Source organism: Gymnoscopelus microlampas (genome assembly GCF_963454915.1).
Source record: "Gymnoscopelus microlampas genome assembly, chromosome: 2".
NCBI classification, from domain to species: domain Eukaryota; kingdom Metazoa; phylum Chordata; class Actinopteri; order Myctophiformes; family Myctophidae; genus Gymnoscopelus; species Gymnoscopelus microlampas.
This window is the reverse complement of record NC_139939.1, coordinates 21,074,970-21,094,362: the sequence shown is the minus strand read 5'-3', so window position 1 is coordinate 21,094,362 and position 19,393 is coordinate 21,074,970. Positions and strand designations below refer to the sequence as shown.

Below are 19,393 nucleotides of genomic sequence, written 5' to 3'. Positions count from 1 at the left end.
TCAAACTGTCGTTCAAACCACTTAACTCCTACTCAGGTTTTATTTCCGTGTGACTTCATCACTATAATCAATAATGGACAAAAAATTAACAAAACTATCTCCACATCAAAAACCTCTCCTAACTCCACTTGAGCTGAAAAGAAAGAAAGAAGAGAGAGAAGGGAGGAAAGCAACACAAATCTTCTCTATGAGGGTCTCTGGCACAAACTCTTTTCAGGTGGTGGATTCAGATCCTACCTATCAATCTGGGGTTCATTAAATGGAAATGTTTTAGAACCACAACTTTAAATGTAACAGGTTCAAATGGTTCAAATATACACTATGTATATGAAAGGCAGCAGGGCTGTTCAATAGGCTCTATGCACAGCAGCCATATTGGAAGGGAATTTGGCCTCTTCCTTACTTCCTTCACAGGTGTTACCAATGATACTAATGAAGGCTCTGTTCCATTTAGTGTAACACAGTGGTTCCCAAACCTTTTAATTTCAAGGACCCCCATAACTCTGAGAGTGTACAAATGGAACCAAATGGACCTGGTTCCATTTGTACACTCTCAGAGTTACACACCTGTTAAGGTGCCATTTGGAACCCCCTCAGAACCATGAGGGTCCCTGGACCACACTTTGAGACCCACTGGTGCTTCCAGTGAGCCAACATGCAACAATATCAGCACCCTGACTCTGTTTGACCAGAATGGGACAGAGCCTTCATTAGTATTCACTGGTAACACCTGTGAATGAAGGAAGGAAGGGGCCCAATTCATTCCCAATATAGAGCCTATTTGTACTGCGCCACATTCCACTGATAAAATTGGTCAACTGCTGACATCTTGTGGACACGTTGGGTATTACATCTGGGTTTAATATGACGTCGATGTGCAGCAAGAAGGAAGTTCAGTCACAGTACAGTTAGAGTTAGCACCGTACAGTTACAGTTACTTTATGAAAGTTTGACTTCACGTCTATCTACACTTCATGTCTGTGCCGTGCATGTGGTCGTGCACGTGCATACATATCTACTGTAGCTAGCTACACACGGTTCATTTCGGGTCGTGTTTCACCACCAGTGACGCAACAGATTGAAGGAAGGTTAAAGTAAGTTGTTTACATTGTTTGTGTCAAAATGTATTAATAACTGTGTGATCTATATTTAATATCTATTAATACCTGTACGGTCTATATTTAATAAGCTTTTCTATTAATACCTGTATATTTAATATGCTTTCCCCCTATAGTTGGTTTAATGTGGATCACTGAAGTCTCAGGTTTTGTTTTGGGAGCAGTTCCTTTTATTTTAACCCATTATGAACAGTTACAGTTAGTCTAGTACTGAAGAATAGTGTTTAAATGTCACATCTGATCTTATAGCAGCTGTTGTATATCTTGTACTGTACAGATGAAAGTATTGACTTTAGGGGGAAAATATAACATTTGCTTACAAGTTTTGCACTTATCAGATCAGAGCGACTTACCATTGGGAGTAGCTTATGTAAATATAACCTTTGAGTTTGAGGAATTAGAGGAAATAGTCTGCCTCAGTCTCCCACGTTGAAAAAAAATCACTCAATGAAAGCTAACAGTGCAGACCTTTAAAATAACATTAATTAATATAATATATTAAATTAATTTGTGTTTTATAGGAAGTACTGTAGACTAATAGCCTAAATATTCAATGCTTTATTTTAAAATATGCTTTTTTTCAACTTTGAAATTGCACTAGGCCTATTTGTAAAAAAAAAAAAAAAAAAAAAAACTTCCCATAAAATGGGATCCTGTATAAAAACCTTAGTGGATCCCTGCTGTAGGCTAGCATCAAAAAGTGAACCTACTGGTTTGTTTTCAGTAAATATGGTCTGACATGTGGTACCTCACATAATAATAATAATAATAATAATAATAATTACAACAACAACAACAACAACAACAGCCATGGGTTCTCAAAGTGTGGTCAGGGGACCCCCAGTGGTCCTTGGGGGGGTTCCAGGGGGTCCTCAGCAAAAGTAGTTAATATGGAATCACAATCATTTTAACCACTTTATCCATTTATATGTTGGCCACTCAAAAATAGCAGATAGACAAGCTTTGTGCCACACTGCGAGCTTGTACATCTGATATTTTTGAAGATATTTGAAAAATAATCGAAAACATTTTGAGATGGGGGTCCACGGCCAAATACATGTACATTTTGGGGGTCTTTGACATGAAAACGTTTGAGAACCACTGACCTATACCAATACTACTACCAGTACTAATATAATACTAATACTACTGAGACTTTCAGTTTTGTGGGTAAATCTGTCTTTGTCTGTCTGTCTGTCTGTCTGTCTGTCTGTCTGTCTGTCTGTCTGTCTGACTGTTACAACATTCTTCTTGCAGTCCTTATATTGGTGACCTCATGGTGAACTAATGTAAGGAATGCGCTAAGAATGCAATATGGCATGAACTGGCCTGGTGAACTGTATGTACCTTAACACTGAACACTACACTGTGATACTTGTCTTTTTAGCGGTGCCAACCGCTCTACATTTGACCGTGTCTGCGTGTCTGTGTGTCCGTCCGTATGTTATGTCAATCCGCCCGTATGAGCACGGGATGAGCACGGCAAAGAAGCAACACATACAAACACATGCGCACACACACACACACACACACACACACACACACACACACACACACACACACACACACACACACACACACACACACACACACACACACACACACACACACACACACACACACACACACACACACACACACGTTGTTCAACTTACTACTTGTGTTTATTATTTTAGGTGAGAACCTTGTATAAGCCCTATATGGGGTTCCTTTGTCACCTGCACTTATTTTGTGTCTTTTAATAATTGTTACCTAATGTACTGTTTTCATTGTGCGGAGGAAAAAAAAGATTAACACTACATTATTATTCTTCATGTCTCAACACAGAATGGCTGCATTGAACCGTTTGAGACACCTGAGGAACAGAGGGGTCTGTCAGCTTCATACCAGCAGCAGGTGTTCAGCTGCAGAACATTACAGGTGTCTGGTTCTGGGAGGAGGAAGTGCTGGGATCACCATGAGCTCCAGAATGAAGAGGAAGTTAGGAGCAGAACATGTGGCTGTGGTGGAACCCAGTGAAGTAAGTCTAATCCACTGTGAAGGCACCACATAAACTTGCCCTGGTCCAGAGCATTAGTGAGTTCTCTCTAACGCCCTGCCAGGCGCTCTGCTCTGCTTATAGACAAAGAATTCCACTGCGCTGCGAGGGCTCCAACTGTAGTAAAAAATAAAGAAAACTACTTTGCTACTCACCGAAACAAACGATGTTTTGTATTGTTGAAAGTCTATTCTCCAGGGTGGGAAGCCTCTCAGCCCCTTTTCTGCCACCTTCTCTGTACAATACACGTTTTGGGCAGAAAATAAAATATGTCCGCGAGACGGAAATTGTTTTTATTTACTACACTGCGCCCTCTACAGATCATATTGAACCTTTGTTTCGGTGAGTAGCAAAGTACCGGTAGTTTTGTTTATTTTTACTACAGTTGGAGCCCTCTTCGTCTATAAGCAGAGCCGAGCGCCTGGCAGGGCGTTAGAGATAACTCACTAACGCTCTGGACCAGGGCTACACATTAACTAACCCTGACCCAGTGAAGTAAGACTCTAATCCACTGGTGTCACGGTGCCAAGGCATCACATTTAGGACCCAAGTGCAGACAGAAAGGCACAGGCAGAGCAGTTCAATGCAAGAGGTTTTATTACAAAAACCTACACGAGGAACATAACAGGGAACCGAAGTCCTGATGTCACTCGCTCATCAGCTGGGTCACAGAAGTAATTTCTCTGTGGAATATAACATTGGGTCATCTTAGAATCGTCTCATATGAGAATTGTGGTCCAAAAATGTACAAACTGTCCCGGCGAGCCACCTCCTGGTCGGGGAGTTGGTTCTGTATCGTTTACGATAGTCAGTCACGGACTATTTGATACAGTCAGTTTCTGGTGAAAATTGTATTAATTCGGCGGCAGTAACATTGCCATTTTCTCGCCGTCAGTTGATGCTTCATATCCATATGGGTCAACCTGCCCGGCTCATTTGTTTATTTTTGGAACACAGTTCTTATATGCCGCAATAATAAATACGTCTATGGGAATTCAGAATGGACTGGTCAGACTTCAGTGCTCTATACCAGTGGTTCTCAAAGTGGGGTCCAGGGACCATCTGGGTTCCTTGAGGGGATTCCAAATGAACCCCTACAGGTCTGTAACTCGGAGAGTGTACAAATGTTCCATTTGAACACTCTAAGAGTTATTGTGATCCTTGAAATTAAAAAGTTTGAGAACCACAGCTCTATACGCACTAGGAGTTTACAACAGAACACTTGTGACATAATATGACTCACTAGTAAAGGAGCTGAGAAAACGGGTGAGTATGTAGACACAGGGAACAAAAGGACACAGTTGAAACTAACTGACAATCAACACTAGGCTAGGCAGGCGTGCGGGAAGTCCTTAATACCTAGGGGGGCTGTGCGTGGGGGGGGGACTCGAAGCGCGGCCGCGCGATTTTTTGAAGTTCATCCATGACCGTAACAGACCGCTATGATCCATGGCTGGCGTTTGTTTTCATTCTTATGAGACCAGAGACCGCATGGCTCATTTGCATATCCTCGTGAATATATTACGCTTATGCAAATTAGCCATGCGGCCTTCCGAAAATATTTATATATTATAAAAATAAAAATAAAAATAAAAAGATTTCTTTTTTTCCCCATCACCAGGGGGCCCACATAGCCCCCCCCCTTCCCGCGCCACTGAGGCTAGGCTACAACTAAAAGGACAAAGGTGCATTACATACAGTAGGCTAATCACACGATGGTGAGACAAGACAGGAAACAGCAGCAGAGGAAACCAGGAGACACTAGAACATTAGTACAAAATAAAAGTGCACAAGTGTAAAGCAAAACCTCACGAAGAAACAAAGAACAAAACATGACTTAAAAATGAAAGGAACGGCCTGGGCCGCAGCGTGGCGGTCCAGGCACCCTAGGCTGCAATGCCAGCCTGACAGCGTGTCGCGGGTTCGACTCCCGTTCCCGACGACCTTTGCTGCGTGTCACCCCCCCATCTATCTCCCCATTTCCTGTCAGCCTACTTTCCCTATCCCTCTCTAATAAAGGCATAAAAAAAGCCACAAAAAAAAATAAAAATAATGAAAGGAACACAACTGAAAAGTAAAACACTAACTGAAACTAGTAAACACGGAACACAATGAAAGATAACAGGGATACAGAACTGACACGGATCATGACAACTGGTTCTCAAAGTGTGGTCCGGGGACCCCCAGTAAACCTTCCAGTAAACCTTCAGTTTACATGTTGGCTATTCAAAAATAGCACATCTACAAGCTTGTACATCTGCTATTTTTTGAAAAATATCGAAACTTTTTAATACTTTTTTTTTTTTTTTTTTTACATGAATCTTCTCTTCTGGGGGTCCTTGCCACAAAACCTTTCCAGGTGGGAGTCTACAGCCAAATAATACATATCAATTTGGGGGTCCTTGACACAAAAAAATCTGAACCCTGTCACTTCTGTCTTCACTGTGACTTTCTGACAGTAGACAAACTACTGTGCATGCATGTATGCACACGCGCATGTGTGTGTGTAAAATAATGCTAAGATTGCATAGTAATGGCACTAACAATAGACTACCGCCCCCCCTCCCCCAGATGCACTACTATCAGCCGATATGGACACTAGTTGGCGCTGGTGCTAAAAGTGTGAGTTCGTCCGGTCGCTCCACTGCCAGTGTCATCCCTTCTGGAGTGAAGTGGCTCAAATCCAGAGTTGAAGAAATAAACCCAGAAACAAACACAGTCCGAACAAACGACGGAATGGAAGTAAGCTTACTGTCATCATCTGTCATCAAAACCATTAGGTTTTGATTTGCATCTGGTCTTATCATCTGTTATCAAGTCATTATGGTGATCAAACTCGTGCATTCCTTACTATTTAAAGGTGCTGTAAGTGAGTTTTTGGTTTGATTGTTAAAAAACTATTCTGATAGTAATCATTGCTATATAATTAGTCCATGCAAACTAGCGTACAAGTAATAGCAACAGAATTCTTTTCACCATACATTATTTCTATGAGGTGTCCATAACGCCATACTAAAAGTCCTAAGAAATCCTAGTTGCGGAAATATGTTTAATTGGCATCACTCCAAGATGTCCACCAATTATTGTCAAAAAGCCATATATAGATATGCACATGCCCAAATGAATTCCTCAAGTCAAAATGTAGTTTGACAATTGGACTTTATATGGCTTTTTGACAATAATTGGCGGACATCTTGGATTGATGCCAATTAAACATATATCCCTAACTAGGATTTCTTAGGACTATTAGAATGGTGTTCAAGACACCTCATATAAATGGTCTGTGAAGAAAACAATTATGTTACAATTCATTTTACTTTTAGGTCCAAAATTAGCTACTTTGCCTGGGCTATATAGAGTGTTTGTTCAGTAACAGGGGTCTCCCTGTCTCTCCAGCTCTATAATAAACAGACAACTTGTGTTTCAGTTCCAGATTTGTTTCATATCTTCAAATGTCACTTGTTTATCCTGTTTGAATTTACTCTCCTGATGCTCACGTGTCACGAGGCGTGGTGAGCTTGTAGACAGGCTGTTTTTTCCTAATGATAACCTATTGTATCTGAATGTTCGCCTATTAGGGACACATGTGGGTACATCTTGCATCTGTCAAGCTACTAATATGAAACTCTTTCAACAGATATCATATGAGTATCTGATAGTGGCTCTGGGTCTACAGCTGCATTATGAGAAGGTAAGGTTACATTACACTGGAAACAGTGTCTTTTGTCTCTTTATCATCACAATCAGCTTTATTGTCACGTCACAGTTTTACAGGTGTAAACAATTGGCTCCATTCATTTGTAGTTTTCAGGAAAGGGAAGAAGAGTAGAGATAGCAGCATACCTGTGCTGTATGTAGGACTAGGTACAGTATGGACTGTATACTAGGTATATAATGTATGTAGTACTAGGTATGTACTGTATACTATTTACTGTATTCAGTACTAGGTATGTACTGTATACTAGGTATTTACTGTATGTAGTACTAGGTATGTATTGACTGTATACTAGGTATTTACTGTATGTGATGATGATGTAGACGATAAAAAGCAGCATATAAATAACAGGTTACAATGTAGCACCAAGAGCACATCAGCTGTAGAAACATAATAGTAGAAACATGAACAGATACAGAACATAATAGTAGAAACATGAACAGATACAGAACATCTACTAGAAACATGAACAGATACAGAATACATAGTAGAAACATTAACAGATATAGAACATAATACATATAGTAGAAACATGAACAGATACAGAACATATACTGTAGTAGAAACATGAACAGATACTGAACTAGGTCTTTGTACAAATAGTCTTTATGATTTATTTTGTAAATTAATGTATTTTCTTTGAAAAATATTGAAAGAGAAAGTGTTGTGGGGTTTTATAAATATCGAACCAATGAAAAGTCTTAAAGCAGTACTATGTAACTTTCCTCTTTTATCCGGATTTGAACCCGGTTTTCTGCTCAAGTGCTGACATTTTTACCATTGAGCTAATAGAGCCTGCCTGCTTGCTCAGGGGATAAATTGAATCTTGACCATCAGGTCAAAATTCATGTCAGATCCTGTCATGACCTTTGACATGATCTTAATGTCTCAATAGAAGAGCAGGGCATACAGATTGTGTAAGTTATATTGTATTAACATACTCTATCATATAGATACGTTATATTTACTGTACAGGTACATTGGTCAAAATTTCATTCATTTTATTAATTTAAAAACAAGCTACATAGTGCGGCTTTAACAAGAGCTTGTGACTAAATAATAACTACATAGTTTGTATGGTTTCAAATGTACATATCATTTATTTTTTGATATTATAATGTTTAGACTGATGCTAGGTTCTTGGTTTACCTATGACGCTAGATTACTGAGGCACTACATGCATTTTGTGTTTACCTTGCTTACTGTTCAGTAAGTCACTCTGGATTAAGAGCGTCTGCTACATGCCTTCATTGTAAAATTGCACGTCGGAGCCATTGGAACACATGTTCTTTTTTCCATTCCCTGAAAAGTAACAGTTGTGGACATACTGTAGGAGGTAGCGCTATGCAGTGTGTTGTAATCACTGTATTTCCTACTAGCTGTTACAACATGTCATTCTTTCCTTGATTTCACCATGTAGATCAAGGGTCTGCCAGAGGCGTTTGAACATCCAAAGATCGGCTCAAACTACTCTGTCCAGACGGTGGAGAAGACATGGAAAGCTCTGCAGAGCTTCAGGGAGGGCAACGCCGTCTTCTCCTTCCCCAACACCCCCGTCAAATGTGCTGGAGCACCGCAGAAGATCGCTTACCTCACTGACGCTTTCCTCAGAAAGGTCTTTCTGCTCACCACTATTGAACAAATAAGAAAGAAATAAGAAAGGCTTTCTGCTCATGACTATTATACAAATAACAAACAACCACTAATATGTAATTAAAGGTGATTTTTCATTTTGAGGACCACCAGTTTGGTACTTAGGCCTTGGAGCCCCCATTAACTCTTCAGAGTGTACAAATAAAACCATTTGTACACTCTCAGACCTGTAAAGGTCCATTTGGTTCCATTTGTACACTCTCAGAGTTACAGATCTGTAAAAGTCCATTTGGTTCCATTTGTACACTCTCAGAGTTACAGACCTATAAGGGTCCATTTGTTTCTTATCTATCAATCATTTAGCTGGGGACCCCCTGGAATCCCCTCATGGACCCCTGGGGGTCCCCAGACCCCACTTTGAGAACCACTGGTGTAAGTGATGTGTTAAATAGCTCTGTTTTCACCATAGTAATCATTTGAGTGTTTCTTCAGTAACAGAGGGGTTTGTTCCAGCTCTTTAGTGAACAGAAAATACATGTTCAGGTCGGGATAACAATTTCATCCAATCAGGAGAGAGAACTCATACCGGTTACAGGATAAACAAGTGACATTGGAAGTGACAAAACAATTAAACAGCAGACAAAATTGGAACTGGAACACCATCAAATTGGTGTCCCCTCCTGAAAATGTATTTTCTTGTTTGCTAAATAGCTGGAGAGACAGGGAGACCCCTGTTACTGAACAAACACTCTATAGCGATGATAACTATCACTATAGACCAATTATTTGTTTACCAACATTGAGACTGGTGACTGTTGGCTGGTGAGGCGCGTCCTAACGAGACCTGATAGAATGGGTTCATTGCATGCATACTGGTTGGACGCATACTGGTTCTTATCAGTGACGTCGTCTGTTAAGGGGTCTATATAGAGCAATTTAACACTGTTACTGAACAAACACTCTATAGCGATGAGAACTATCACAATATAGAGCTATTTAACACTGTTACTGAACAAACACTCTGTAGCAATGATTGGTATCACAATATAGAGCTATTTAACACTGTTACTGAACAAACACTCTATAGCAATGATTAATGTGAAAAATAAAACCTTTTTGTTTTAACCAAAAACATATCACTTCCAGCACATTTAAACCTTTAAATCCACCCTGAATGTATTGTCTTTGGTTGTTTCCTCATCAGACAGGCCGAAGGTCAAAGGCCAACATCATCTACAACACATCTCTACCGGTGCTGTTTGGGGTCAAACATTACGCTGATGCATTGTGGGAGGTTGTGAAGAGTCGTGACATCCAGGTGAACCTTCGTCACAACCTGGTGGAAGTTCGTGCGGACAAACAGGAAGCGGTGTTTGAAAACCTGGACAACCCTGACGATACCAAAGTGATTGAGGTATTTCTCTCAGAAGCACATTATATCTCCTTAACATAATGTTTTTATGGTGTATTATGCAATCTATAACGGATTCAGATTACAGTGTATGGATGCAACACTTAATCAAACTAATTGATTTAATAGATTATTATCAAAAGTAGCCGATCTACAAGCTCAAAACATGCGTTGTTAGCTTGTACATTGGCTACTTTTGCTATTTTTGTGCAGCAATGTTGTACAACAAAGTATAAAATAGGGCTTAAGTGGTTAAGTAGACTAATAGATTTAGTCCATTATAGAAAAGGTTTTTTTTCCACTGATTTGTTGATTTATACATTTTGTATGATCCCAAAAAAGTGCTTCTTGATTATTAAATTAATCAATAAAGTAATGGCTAGAATAATCGCTAAGAGGATCATCGATAGCTGCAGCCCTATTACACTAATGCATGTAATGTATCTTTTCATGTTTACAATGATCCTTATTAAAAAAATAATTGAAATTCTAATGAATGAATGATTATCAATTCTATAAATTCTTCATTAGTATGAGATGCTTCATGTCACCCCACCAATGGGACCCAGTGCGGTGCTAAAAGGAAGCTCATTGGCTGACGAGGCTGGCTGGTTGGATGTCAACAGAGAGACTCTCCAACATAAACGCTTCCCAAACGTCTTTGGAATCGGAGATTGTACCAATGTGCCCACCGCCAAGACAGCTGCTGCTGTGGGTACGTATAGATTGTACCAATGTGCCCACCGCCAAGACAGCTGCTGCTGTGGGTACGTATAGATTGTACCATTGTGCCCACGGCCAAGATTGCTGCTGCTGTGGGTCTGTGAACATCACCATCTTTATCATCTTATTTATCATCTTATTATTATTAGGCCTGTCGCAATTATTACATAACCGCCATATGCAATTATTTTGCATAATGGTCATAATCGTTTCCATTTTGCAAAATGTTCAAACATTTTCCCCCAAATAGCAGAAATAGCTGATCTACAAGTTTACAATGCACATTGTAACCTTGTAGATCAGCTATTTCCGCTATTTTAAAAACATTTTGAAAGTATAACATTATTTAAATGTGTCAGTAATTTCTTTGTATATTTCAGTTATTTGTCATACAGTATCTGCCCCATGTGCGACTTTTGTTTACGAAGCCTAAAAGCAAAACAGAAATGCAATTTTTATTCATAATGTTCCAATGTTCAACGACAGAAACTACTCAATTATTTGAGGGACAATTAATCGTCAAGTAAAAATGTGTAATCGTGACAGCCGTATTATTATTATTTTTTGTAACCAAAAAATATCACTTAAACTACCTTTTAATTTCACATTGCAATTCAACCTAGCGTCCCTATTCTGGGCGAACATTAAGTTGTAGAAGAAAGTAGAAGATCTACAAGCGAGCTCGTAAGCTTGTAAGCTTGTACATCTTCAATTTTCAGCACAGAGATTTGGTATAGACTAGAGGGGGAAAAAAGAAGTGGACTGTGTCTGTGGTCAGCTAGGTATTTAGGGTTCAAGTGTTGAACTGACTGAAAGGAAAAACAAATACAGGAAGATAACATTACTAGGGCTGGGACTCGATTAAAAAAAGTAATCTAATTAATTAGAGGCTTTGTAATTGATTAATCGCAATTAATCGCATTTTAATCGCATATCAATATTTGACCTGAGAACAGTGAAAAGCATTTTTTTCAAATGGATTTTGGCATACGTCTTTAAGTACATGTACTCAAGAAGGTATTTGGTATGAGGTATTTGCACTTGACTCTCGAGTATTTCCAATTTCTAATACTTTTACTTCTACTCCAGTAACTCCACTATATCTCAGAGGCAAATATTGTACTTTTTACTCCACTACAATTATTTGAAAACTTTAGTTACTAGTTACTTTGTATATTTCGATTATTATTATAAAACATTACAGTAACCATGTGAAAATAGCAGATCTACAAGCGCATCTAAAAAGGCATTGTGAGCTTGTAGATCTGCTATTTTCCACCACTGGAGGCTGGTAGAGTGTGTTGTTGTTACTGTTGTTTTATAGTAGTTTAATTAATTATTAATAAAAATCGTGCGCATGTGATCCGCACCGCATCGTGGATTCCCCCCCCCCCCAGCGCACCGCCGCCCCCCCCCCCCTAAACGGGACAAACGCGCGCGTAGGGGGGGGCATCCATTACAGATTCTGATTTGCCCAGCCAATATTATCAAGCAGGCATCATGTTTTCATGCACTGTGCTGGCTGGAGTTGACTTTGTTGTTGTCTGTCATGTCTGAGAAGTGAGAACCACCGTCTGTTGGTGCGCTGTAATATCGGTCCGTCTGAAACTCGTCCAGTGAGAAGCGTTCCGCGGTGCAAAAATAGGTGCGATTAAAATGCGTTAATTTTTTTAACGCCCGAAACATTACATTTCCCTTTCAGCTGCACAGTCAGCCATCTTGGACAGAACTATCAGCAGAGTGCTGAACAACAGCGTGCCAGATACCAAGGTGAACAGCTTTATTAGTGTTCTTTCATGTGTTTGCATTTTTAAAAATATCAATCCTGGACCGCTGACGTAGCGGCGCGTCTCAGGAGCGGACACATATGACTGAATAAATAAGAAGCTGGAGCAACGACAATGTTTCGATGTCAGATTACATCTTCGTCAGGTCATGACCTGACGAAGATGTAATCTGACATCAAAACATTTTGCTTTGCACCCTGTGATCAAAATAAAAAAGTCTCAAATCGTTGAGTTGCTCCAGCGCCTTCTTTATTCAGCAAATAAATACTGTTTGTTATCCAAGAAGGTTTGATTGATTGATTGAATACTTTATTAACAGTTTGTTAACAGAAAGTGTGTTTTGAGCTGCCAGTGCTTTTCTGCATTTCTTTGGTAAACATGCGTTCCTCTTCCCAGAGCGTCATGTATAGATAGATTTTAGACCTTTATTGATCCAAACATCATGTTTAGATAGATTATAGACCTTTATTGATCCAATCTTCATGTTTAGAAGACCTTTATTGATCCTGTGGGGGAAATTCAGTGGCCAGAGGCAGCACAGCAGTTAAAGTTACAGTGAAAGTACTGTAGGATACAGAAATTGTACCGACAGAAGAACAACATCACAAAAACACCATCATCACAGTGTCATTACAGTATCCCACATGGCATGACAAAACACACACAATAACATTGTGATTGTGAACTACAGTGTCTTAAAACACTCTAGGAGTTCAGCGCTCTCAGAGTCAGACAGCATCCATTGTTTTTTGGCGCCTCAAGTACAAAATAGTTCAACTTTTGGAGAGGAGCACCGTTGGACATGATATCCAAAGTGCTTTGTTTCTGTGAACACGGCCCCCTTATTGTCCATGTTGGATTTTCAGTCTTGGATAATACTTTTCAGATATGACTGCATAGTGATTACTATGTGCTCTGTTTGCAGTATGACTTGGATAATACTGTTAACATATGACTGTATATATTGTAATATGTCATAGCTATATGCACTGTTTGCAGTATGACGGCTGCACATCGTGTCCTCTGCTTACTATATATATATATATATATATACACACACACACACACACACATAGTGATTTAATATCTGTACGTTTTCAGTATGACGGCTACACATCCTGTCCTCTGGTGACCAGCTACAACACTGTGATCCTGGCTGAGTTTGACTTCAACCTGCAGCCTCTGGAGACTTTCCCCTTCGACCAGAGCAAAGAGAGACGAACCATGTTCCACATGAAGGCTGACATGATGCCCCAGCTCTACTGGCACGGCATGCTCAAGTATGTATAGTACACTAAACTACACTATATACTACACTTTGTACCACACTATGTACCACATTATGTACACTACAGCAGTGGTTCTCAAACTTTTTAACGTTTTAATTAACAAAAAATAATTGATTAATCCGCCACTGCCAGCGTTTTTTTACCTCATTTTGGCGATCCACAGAGACCCACAGAAGCCACGATGTGGACAAGGATGTAAACAAAAGCTGTCTGGGGGGAGGGGGAGGGTCTCTTCTATCCACCGGAACAAAAACATTTTAACTGCGATTGTCCACTCTGTTGTTATAGGCAGTTGAACATGGCTCGTTTTCACCAAAAAAAAAAAGAAATCCGAGCTAGATGTGTTTTTCTAAATCTCATAACATAGGAGTGGACGGAGTGACTTTTTTTGGGATGACGTCAATTCTGGTTCTAGCATTCTCTCGCAGTCAAGGGATCATTCATAGGTTGGCGAATAGCTCCCTCTAGCGTAATCACTAAAAACAGCATCTTTTTTTTTATTGACTGAGATCTCCGTCAATGGCAGGGAATAAAAAAAAAAAACTTATCACTGTAGCAAGAGTTTCAGTCTATCATGTAGTCTAAAACACCAGTGTAGTCACACTGGAGAGAAACCTTTCCACTGCAAATAGTGTGACAAAAGTTTCGGTCCGTTAGTTATGAAGGAACAAAAGCATCCACACCGAGATGTTCTCAACCAGTCAAGCCCTGTACGTACTTCTTCATATCGTTGCTGTCGTTGTCGGGCAGAAACCTCTCCTCTCCATATTTTAACTTTTTGTGTTTTTTCATAAATTAACGTTCTTCTTGATCATACTACTACTACAGTCACACTAAAGTATGAAAAGTAGCAGATCTACAAGCTAAAATCTTTCTAAATTTGAATCCTGAAAAATAACAGCTTTGGACAGTGGAGGTTTCCACCCAACATAGACGATATGACAGCGAAAATAGCAGATCTACTAGGTTTTACACTGGATATTTTCTAATTTTTTTTTTAAGAAAAAAGAGAGATTTTGACAAATGTGGACAAAAAATAGCCAGCGGTAATGTGATTAACATTTTATTTTATTTTATTAAGTTAAATTGTGATATCATCAAACATATCAGACAAAAGGAAATGCATTCAGTCTGACCAGAAGCAGGGATAAGAAAATTAAAACTCATGTGCCTGTCACTCATAAAACTGAACGCCCCCCCCCCCCCCCCATCCAACCCAATAGAGAACTATAGAAATAGAAAATCCTTTATGAATATCATTCATGTAACTGTTCATATTAATGAATCCTTTATGAATATCAATCATGTAACTGTTCATATTAATGAATCCTTTATGAATATCATTCATGTAACTGTACATATTAATGAATCCTTTATGAATATCATTCATGTAACTGTTCATATTAATGAATCCTTTATGAATATCATTCATGTAACTCTTCATATTAATGAATCATTTATCAATGTTAATTTGTTTAACTGTTCTTCAAATGTTTATCCTCAGGGGCCTTTGGGGCGGACCTGCACCATACAGGAAACTCCTTCATCTTGGATTCAAATAAGTTAGTTTCTTCCCAATTTATTCATCGTCATCCACTGTATGCTTAATAAGCATACAGTGAGATTAATGAGACAATGTTTTTTGTACTAATCTAAGAAATGTACCAAGATATTTGTGAAATGTGTAATTATTCTACAGTAATCTCTCTCTCTCTCTCTCTCTCACACACACACACACACACACACACACACACACACACACACACACACACACACACACACACACACACACACACACACACACACACACACACACACACACACACACACACACACACACACACACACACACACACACACCCCAGCACAACAGTGATCAATAAAGTGTCTGATCTATTCCAATCTATAGCATTATATATCTATAATGTAATCCAACCTGTATCATTATAGATCTATAATCTAAGCTAATGTATAACACTATATATCTATAATCTAATCCAATCTATAACACTATAGATCTATAATCTACTCCAATCTCTATCATTATAGCTCTATAATCTAATCCAATCTATATCATTATAGATATATAATCTAATCCAATCTATATCATTATAGATCTATAATCTAATCCAATCTATAACACTATAGATCTATAATCTAATCTAATCTATAGCATTATAGATCTATAATCTAATCAATATCATACATAATTATAGTAAACATGTGACCTACATTGGACAGTGATCCAGAAACATCAACAATAAAGTGATTGTTTACATAACGTTTACAGTTTGACTTGTTGTAAACATTTACATCACATTTACAGTTTGACTTGTTGTAAACATTTACATAACATTTACAGTTTGACTTGTAAACATTCTTTCAGCGGCTCTCAGAGTGACACAAGGATCAATAAATAAAGATTTCTCATCCTAACACCATATTTAATAACTACATGTTGACATCTGACATCTCCATTGTATGTATTTCTCTAAAAGCAAACCCTTAATGACATAATTCAACAATGATGTCCACATTTTGTCATCATGTACCGAGAACAAACGTATTGATAACATACATTTAAGTCAATGTTTCAGGTGATGAGCAAACATCATGTGTTGAAGGGATAATCAGTAGTTTTCTCCTAATGTAATTACTGTAAAAACTCATAAAGACTGACCAAGCCATCTCTATTTGGACTGACCAGGTTAGCTTCATGTATAAATTATTAATAAGCATAATATAGCGTATATATCACCAGTAATAGGGACATACGTCTATCATATCGTCAATGCATGGATATGTCGTCTCTGTCGGGTGGAGAACTCCAAAACTGTTACTTTTCAGGATTGAAATTCAAAAATGTCAAAAGATGCTTTTGTGTGATCCTGTAGTATGATCGAGTAAGGCATTCATTTACGAAAAAACACAAAAACTTAAGCGCAAAAAAAATCGTTTTTTATCGGGTTTTGGTACTTTTTTCCGGTTTTAATTCGTTTTTTTCTTTAATTATACATTCTTATTTTGCCTGATTTTACCATCTCTATTTGACCAATATAAATTTACTTTTTTTCTGTTTTTAATTAGTTTTTTTCTTTAATTATATATATATTTTTAATGTTATTTAATTCTTATTTTTGCCTGATTTTACCATCTCTATTTGAACAATATAAATCTACAGTACAAGCACATAAATAGATCTTTACAAGCACTTAAACAGATCTTTATACACATACAGTCACTTATAAATATATGATGAAAAGATATTCAAATGCACTGGAATAAAAACAATAAGCATATTGCACGTCTATATGTTGCATCTGTCTATTGTGTGTGTGATCAGTGTCACGGCCCCTTGGCCTGGCTTGCAGGGCCTGTGTGGTTGTATGGTGTACTCCCTTCCCCTATGTGTCTCTATCTCTCACAGATATCCTATAGGCGTCGGCCAACTTGGGGTTCCTCATTAGGTGCTTTGGGAGCACCTGATCAATGTTCCCTGGAGCCCTATATAAGAGTGGGTGGCAGCCATTCTAGAAATCCCTCACCAGATGACAGCACCCTTTTGTTTGTTTACCTTATGACTTGAGTTCACACACTTTACAACACCCCACACTACATTGAACACACATCCATACATTGCTGACGCTACTGATTACTGAATTACACACCTCATTCCTTTTGTACAGCATTATTTTAGTTCTTTTGTTAATAAATCACTGTTACTTTTAAACACCGCCATCGTGTCCTCCTCCATTTGTCATGGCCCACGGGCCGGGTTGTGACAAATTGGGGGCTCGTGCCGCTTTCAGTAAAAATACTCGTCCTCCATCCTCTTTAATGTTTCCTTCTCGTATTATTTCTTCTATGATATGCTCTATTAGGGGCTGTGCCCACAGAAAGCGTTTTTCTGCCATGCATTTCTATGGCAAAGACACGCAAGGAGCACCCCTCTTCCCTGTGCTGAGCATCTTGTTTCATTTGACTCATTTTCCACTTTTTTTGGCGGGGAGTATAGTATAGACAACTCTGGGACGCCGATCAACTATAGGATCAAGGCATGGTAAGTTTATTTATATAGCACATATACATACACAAAGGCGTAGTCATAGCGCTTTAGATAATAAAAAACATGTGTGTGTGTGTGAATATACAACTCATCGAACCTCGCAAAGGATGAGGGGACAAATTGTGGCTGTATCTGCCCGGTAGTTGTGTACCTAAATGGTCAACAAAGCGTATGTAAATTAAACATTAACTGAAAGAACAAAAACACTTTCTTTTCTAATGTTTTTGCTTCTCCACAGTATTGTTTTGGCAAGACTTGCCTTAAACCTCCAATCTGTCATGAAATTTAAAATAGATTTCCAAAAACCCATGCATTTTGGTCACAGTCAAAATGTGAGAGTGATATCTTGCTTACACTGATCACGTGGTCAATAAATAGTAAACCTTGGGATCAAAGTCATACTGGGTAACTTTTTCAATTAAACAAAAATGTTATATAATCTTTCACAGGTATATATTTATTTTTATAACTTCTAAACACCATTTTTAACAGCTACCAGAAATGTACCGAAAATGTGTTTATTTATTCTAAAGTTAATATAGAGGTGTTCTAAAACCAAGGCCACCACATGCTGTGATGAAGGTGGTCAGTAACTACAACTAGAACATTGTGGTGGACCTGTGGGCATGTCATAATACAGTATACTGTATTGTAATCTAAGACCATGTACATTACTCATCTCTCAGTTTCAACTGGCAGGACAGAACACTACTACTATACTACGATAATACACTTTTTGGGCAGAAAATACAATCATTTTGTATTGGTATTATTATTATTGTATTTACTCCACTGTGTCCTCTACAGATCTGGTCTATATAAATTACCATTGACCAGATCTGTAGAGGGCACAGTGGAGTAAACAAAATCATTTCCGTCTGGTGGACATATTTTATTTTCTGCCCAAAAAGTGTATACAGAGAAGATGGGGTCCTGAGAAGCTCTCCACCCCGGAGAATAGACTTTCAACAACACAAAACTGCCTTTGTTTCGGTGAGTAGCGGAATAGATTTGTTTATTGTCTCCACCAGGCCGAAAGCCATGGCTGAGGCTATGTTTTGCACCCTGTTCGTGTGTGTGTGTGTGTGTGTGTGTGTGTGTGTGTGTGTGTGTGTGTGTGTGTGTGTGTGTGTGTGTGTGTGTGTGTGTGTGTGTGTGTGTGTGTGTGTGTGTGTGTGTGTGTGTGTGTGTGTGTGTGTAAAACATACAACATACAATAAACACATCAGTGCTTTTGAATATGAGTTTATTCACCGAATGACTATGAGCATTATATAATACACTCTATAAAGTAATGGTACCAGTAACAGTGTTACATAGAATACACTCTATAAAGTAATGGTAGCAGTAGCAGTGTTACTTAGAATACACTCTATAAAGTAATGGTACAGTACCAGTAAGAGCAGTGATGTTGCTAGGTTTTCAATGTAATGGGTCCTGGGATGCAAGGGTGGTCTTTTAGATGGGTCCCAGGGACATTTTATGGGTCCCCAATTACACGTCCCCCCCCCCCCCCCCCCCTATCGTTTTCTTTGATCTCCAATCTCCATATCTTCTATGCGTGTGTGACTGTGTACATTATATCCTGATGCAGTGGATCTCAACCTTTTCAGGCAGCGACCCCCCAAAATAATCATATTTTAACTGGGGACC

The 19,393-nt window shown here is 38.8% G+C and overlaps 1 protein-coding gene across 3 annotated transcripts; it reads left to right on the top strand.

The window, feature by feature from the left end:
- Positions 1 to 886: 886 nt before the first annotated feature.
- Positions 887 to 18,485, top strand: sqor (sulfide quinone oxidoreductase). Of its 3 annotated transcripts, none has more exons than XM_084081985.1 (11): positions 887 to 1,094; positions 2,946 to 3,138; positions 5,728 to 5,898; positions 6,794 to 6,847; positions 8,292 to 8,486; positions 9,669 to 9,878; positions 10,407 to 10,590; positions 12,301 to 12,368; positions 13,487 to 13,665; positions 15,179 to 15,236; positions 17,102 to 18,485. In XM_084081985.1, exons 2-10 carry the CDS (start codon positions 2,947 to 2,949, stop codon positions 15,234 to 15,236), a joined length of 1,311 nt encoding a protein of 436 aa, XP_083938111.1. In that variant the 5' UTR covers positions 887 to 1,094; position 2,946; the 3' UTR covers positions 17,102 to 18,485. The 3 variants fall into 3 exon arrangements, with proteins under 3 accessions (XP_083938111.1, XP_083938110.1, XP_083938109.1); XM_084081984.1 differs by lacking the exon at positions 17,102 to 18,485 and adding an exon at positions 16,061 to 17,057; XM_084081983.1 differs by lacking the exon at positions 17,102 to 18,485 and having other exon boundaries at positions 15,179 to 15,531.
- The last annotated feature ends 908 nt before the right edge of the window (positions 18,486 to 19,393 follow it).